This window comes from Sphaeroforma arctica, assembly GCF_001186125.1.
Source record: "Sphaeroforma arctica JP610 unplaced genomic scaffold supercont1.82, whole genome shotgun sequence".
NCBI classification, from domain to species: Eukaryota; class Ichthyosporea; order Ichthyophonida; genus Sphaeroforma; species Sphaeroforma arctica.
This window is the reverse complement of record NW_014040476.1, coordinates 1-5,052: the sequence shown is the minus strand read 5'-3', so window position 1 is coordinate 5,052 and position 5,052 is coordinate 1. Positions and strand designations below refer to the sequence as shown.

Below are 5,052 nucleotides of genomic sequence, written 5' to 3'. Positions count from 1 at the left end.
ATACAATAATATATAATAATATAATAATATAATAATAATAATAATATAATAATATATATATATATATATATATATATATATATATACCTTTCGCGTAGAAATATATACATTATAGTTGGAATATGTGTGCATGACAGAAGCATATGTGTACGGGTGAATACTCTTGGAAATTCAATAAGTATAATAAGCGGGCAATCACTTACAGTATAACTGAAAAACCGGTTTCCTACTAGCGCGGTAATTCGGCCATTTGATGCTGCTGCTGCAGTAGCCACGCGCGCTGATACACTTTGTAACATACTTCCTTATGTGACTGAATGTATATGATTCCAAACGAATCTTCTATTTTTAATATATGGTTGAAGCGGAATGGACTACATACATATTCATTTTCAAGCTCTTCCTTTTATGTCACTGAAAGGGCGCGTGTCTGCAAGAGAGGCCGTGACGCCCGTTAGGCGTTAGGCGCTCCCGACTGACTCTGAGTTTGTGTACAGTCCCGAGCACAATACACAACTTCAACTTACTACGACACTCGACATTATTTTAGGGTTTTGTAGTATTTTGGGTTTTTTGTTTCAAACGGGACAAAATTTAATATACGACATTTAGAGCCATTCATAAATAAAATATGACTGTATATTGCAAGAAGTTCTCTTTCGTAAACCTACAGCCTACAACCTACATTCCTACAGCTGTGCCATTTTTAATTTTTTTTTGGCTTTGTTTTATTTTAAATTACATAGAGAAACAAACAAAAAGCTGCCAATTTGAATGGCGTCTCGTCGAATATGCAGATTGCAGTAACCCTTAGGGCTTAGGCTTAAAGTCTAAAACCCTGACCCCTGACCCCTGACCCCTGACCCTGGCCCTGGCCGGGGCCTAATCACTGATGGCCCAGGTGGTCATGCATATGAAACCCGCCAAACTGCTTTTAGTTTTTTAAGGTTTATGGGAGGTAGTTTTAGGGGGTTTAATATTTACGACAACCCTGACAACCGCGGGCAAACGGTATGTAGGACCGACAGAAATGCTGAAGCGCCAACTTCGCAGGTATATGTAAATATATTAGATATAGGCGCATAAATACGTGTGAGCGTAATAGCTTCACTTTATTTAGTGGAGCAACAACCAATGTTGTAGTTGGATTGTCAATATAAAAATACCTGTATATTAGCAAACAGTTTACGCCGTTTGACTGTGTACTTTTATCGAGCGCATTATTTGCCCTCAGACGGAGAAAGTATTGTCCAGTACCTGGTATATAGACAATTAAATATTATACTTTTTGGTGCTAGTTGGTTATCCAACGTATGATGTATATCAGTAAAAATATTGAATGCAATATTAAATTACCCATCTATTATTTTTTTTACCTCGTTGTTTCTGTGTCCTTGCACCTTCTCGTCGCGGTCTCTAGAACCCTGCACGTATGGAATAGCCGTCTCTGACTTTTAAAAGTGCTGTATATGTTGCTGTTATATAATTAACCAACGAACTGAATTGCTCGTACCACAATCTGTACTCTTTCCTGATAGCGAATCGCCACACCACCGTCGATGTTGTAGACAGGTGGATACTTATATGAACCTCACATGATCTGACTGGCAGGAAAATTTCGTTGGTTCACTCAACCCACAATAACATCTTTTTACGAATCTTGACGCAATTTAGCATTCGGGGATTTCTCTAAGGTAACTTGAAGGCGATATGCCCACAATTCTGCTGAGGTGCTCTGAGCATATTCGCGTACTCTGGTAGCCTGCTTTTGTTATGGCGCATATTTATACCGGCTGGTCGAGAAGAACTACATGAATATACTTACTTGTATCAATATATAAATCTATTTTTCATGAAAATAGCTTGTCTAACCTTGAAGAGCAGCTGTTATGAACGAACATTTGTGCGACGATAAAACAAAACTTACGCGAGATTTTCCATATCACTGAAAAGCGACTACATATTCGTAATACAGGCCACTTCTGCGTTTAACTAGCATCACTTCAATTTTATAAATATGCTCGCGTACTGGCGTGTGCTTTGATTAACACTATGACGTCAGCACGAACCACACGCCAAGACCTGCCAAGAAAATAGTGTACTTACCGAAACAGGAACCCTCGGCTTATTATGCATATACGTGTGCAACCCCTTAAACTGTTGCAAAGATTGATACAAAACGCTTTTGGTCCGGGTTTGTGATAGCAGGCGAAAAAGCTGTGCTTCGCAGCTGGGTACAATGAAAGTGCATCAAAATTGGTGACGCTATCGTATAATACGCGTGAACTTATTTTTCAGTCTTTATTTCATTCCCATCTCAGCCACATACTTGCAAAAGTAAATATTCCCTGATACATCTTCATCTGCGACTGCTGAGATGTGGCCCAACACACAAACACCCACAAGCAGAAGAACTGTCACGTTCTTATGAGTATCCCTACCCACTTACTGAACTCCTGCCTATCCACGGCCAAAGCCTCTATGTGCCCATCCCTTATACAGTATACATCTACCCTCCCCTCGACCGAATACAGTACACACTTACTCGGCCGCATTCCACACCTACTCGGCCACATTCTCTAACTACTCAGGCTTGACCTCCGTGTCGTCTGTATCGTGCAACTCATCCTCTGCACCAGATGCCGCAGGTTTGCTATTATTACTCGTACCCGTGGATGCTCTGGGCTGCTTCTCCTGCTCAATCTTGGCCACACGAATGATAATCTCACGCCCGTCTAGTTCGCTAACAGTCTGGATGGCTTTCTGCTGCATTTCATGGGTCTCGAATTCCACCAGACCAAAGCCTGCCGAATGATGATAAAGAATAGTTGAGTTGATATTATTGCGTAAATATAAATACAGACACACAAAACGTCCAAAGCAAGATAGTAACTCATCTTTTATGTCGAAAGCGGCATGAGAAATGTTGCATGATTTCTAGTAATGTTTCTCGACAAAATGAGATGAATGGCCCAATCTGAAGAAAAATATATGACATTCATAGCTAGAAGTACACAAATACCGTGCTAGGATGTTAGAAAGAATATATATATATATATATATACTTATATTTTGGATATACAGAGAGAAAATGCACATACCCCTGCTTTTGCCGTTGTATCGTTTGCTGACTTTAGCTGAGGTCACACTGAATCCTTCAAAGGCCTTGGATAATTCCTCGTCCTCATAAGAAAACGGAAGATTGGCGACAAACACAAGCGTTTCGGAATCAGGCAATGTTTGTCTCTTCTCTTCTCGTTCCTGTGAGTAGTAAATATATAACAGTAAGCATAGGTGTGCAATATATATATATTTATATGTAGTTATAGATGAAGATTGGATATATATTAATGTATACGTATATGTATATGTATATGTATATGTATATACATATTTATATATATGTATATATATATACATATATATGTACATTTGTATTTATATACATATACATACATGTATACTTGTATACATGTATATATATAATCCATGAGATTGCCTCGTAGAATTTCAAGACAGTAACCCTTCCAGATATATTGAAAGGTCAAAGATTTTAAATAGAACTTGCAGCCTACGGGCACAGATGCATTCTCTGTGAAACTACACACAGCGTCTCATATTTTCTTCCCTGGCGAGCGTGCGCCAGTTTTTGGAAGTAATAAATACATAGAGAAGAATGCTTATCCTGCTACGATAACGAATGAATGCACATGTATTCCGTCCACTTCATATATCGAACACATATCACTAATTTTAAGTCAGCTGTACTTCTCAGGAGAGATACAGCCATGCATAGCACAAATGTTTCAGTGCGAGAAAAATAGCATACAATGCATGTGATTACATAGCACACACACACTACCACATCTGTACAGGCTTGTTAATCCTAGTGGCCTTGCCGCGTTGCTTGGTGATGGAAAATCAAAGGACGAAATACATATCCAACAACATATATAGCCTGGCTAATATCGAAGTGCTGTCATGAGATCAAACGCACCTCTTTGCTCATACGAGTTCTGTTGTCCCTCTTTCTCTCGCCACTTCGCTTTGGTTTGTCCTCGCTTGATTTTTTAGCCGTTTTAGGTGGCTGCTTGAAAAAGGGTACATATAGAGATTTAGCATACAAATGACCCACTCAATTGAGCAAATACACACACACACACACACTCACAAATATATAAATATAAATATATATACATAATATAAATATAAATATATATACATAATATAAATATAAATATATATATATATATATATATATATGTATATATATTTATATATATATTTACATATATATATGCATATTTATAGATAAGTTGTTATTATATATATATATATATATATATATATATATGTGAATATGTGTATAGGGTGGCCTTCACAATACGCACGAGTGTATGACAACCATATAGACCAACATAAACATCAGACATAATTTCTGTGCGCGTACGCTTATCCATGGAGAACTCGAGATCTCTCTAATCGGAAGACTGACTTATGACATGCTTGAAACAGTACTAAATGAAGTAATCTTCACCCATGAATATAAAAAATCTCTTGAATACAGATACATGATAGCAAACAGGGGCATATATGTAGCTTTCCTTTTATACACTATACTCGCACATACCTGTGACTCCCTGATTCGGGCCAGTTCGACGTTTAATGTTTTACCGTTCAGCTCCATGCCATTTAACTGCGAATACCAGAAGAAATTGAACACGTGTTAAATGCTAGACCCTGAAGACCGAGGAGTGATATACATCTTCAGGAATGTATGCGTGCGTGTGAACAGTTGATATTGCAACTACTCTCATGTCATGCGCAAGCTGATATAAGCATGTAGCGTTGCTAACTCTACATATATATATATATATATATAGTAGTGGAAGGGATATGATGCCACAAACAAGGACACGTTTGACGATGTCCAGTGACTGTTCCCCCTTCACATTGTCGTAAGCAAAATACACATACATCCATAAATGTACATATAGATCTATATATATTTAATGGTATGTATGTATAAATGTATAATATATATATATATAT

General features: G+C 37.7%; 1 protein-coding gene across 1 annotated transcript; it reads right to left on the bottom strand.

Moving 5' to 3' along the window:
* Positions 1 to 2,277: 2,277 nt before the first annotated feature.
* On the bottom strand, positions 2,278 to 4,700 carry SARC_01924 (hypothetical protein). The gene is made up of 4 exons (XM_014304313.1): positions 4,631 to 4,700; positions 3,998 to 4,087; positions 3,102 to 3,261; positions 2,278 to 2,804 (listed from the first exon to the last, which is right to left on the bottom strand). The coding sequence occupies exons 1-4, from the start codon at positions 4,685 to 4,687 to the stop codon at positions 2,584 to 2,586; spliced, it is 528 nt and encodes a 175-aa protein (XP_014159788.1). The 5' UTR covers positions 4,688 to 4,700; the 3' UTR covers positions 2,278 to 2,583.
* Between the last annotated feature and the right edge of the window lie 352 nt (positions 4,701 to 5,052).

What these genes read in the sequence shown, in the direction of transcription:
- SARC_01924 (XM_014304313.1), bottom strand. Translation starts at nt 4,687, where the DNA reads ATGGAGCTGAACGGTAAAACATTAAACGTCGAACTGGCCCGAATCAGG. An exon ending in CCCGAATCAGGGAGTCACAG is followed by an intron (nt 4,088 to 4,630) that starts GTATGTGCGAGT and finishes TTTTTCAAGCAG; the next exon opens with CCACCTAAAACGGCTAAAAA. An exon ending in ATACAACGGCAAAAGCAGGG is followed by an intron (nt 2,805 to 3,101) that starts GTATGTGCATTT and finishes ATCATTCGGCAG; the next exon opens with GCTTTGGTCTGGTGGAATTC.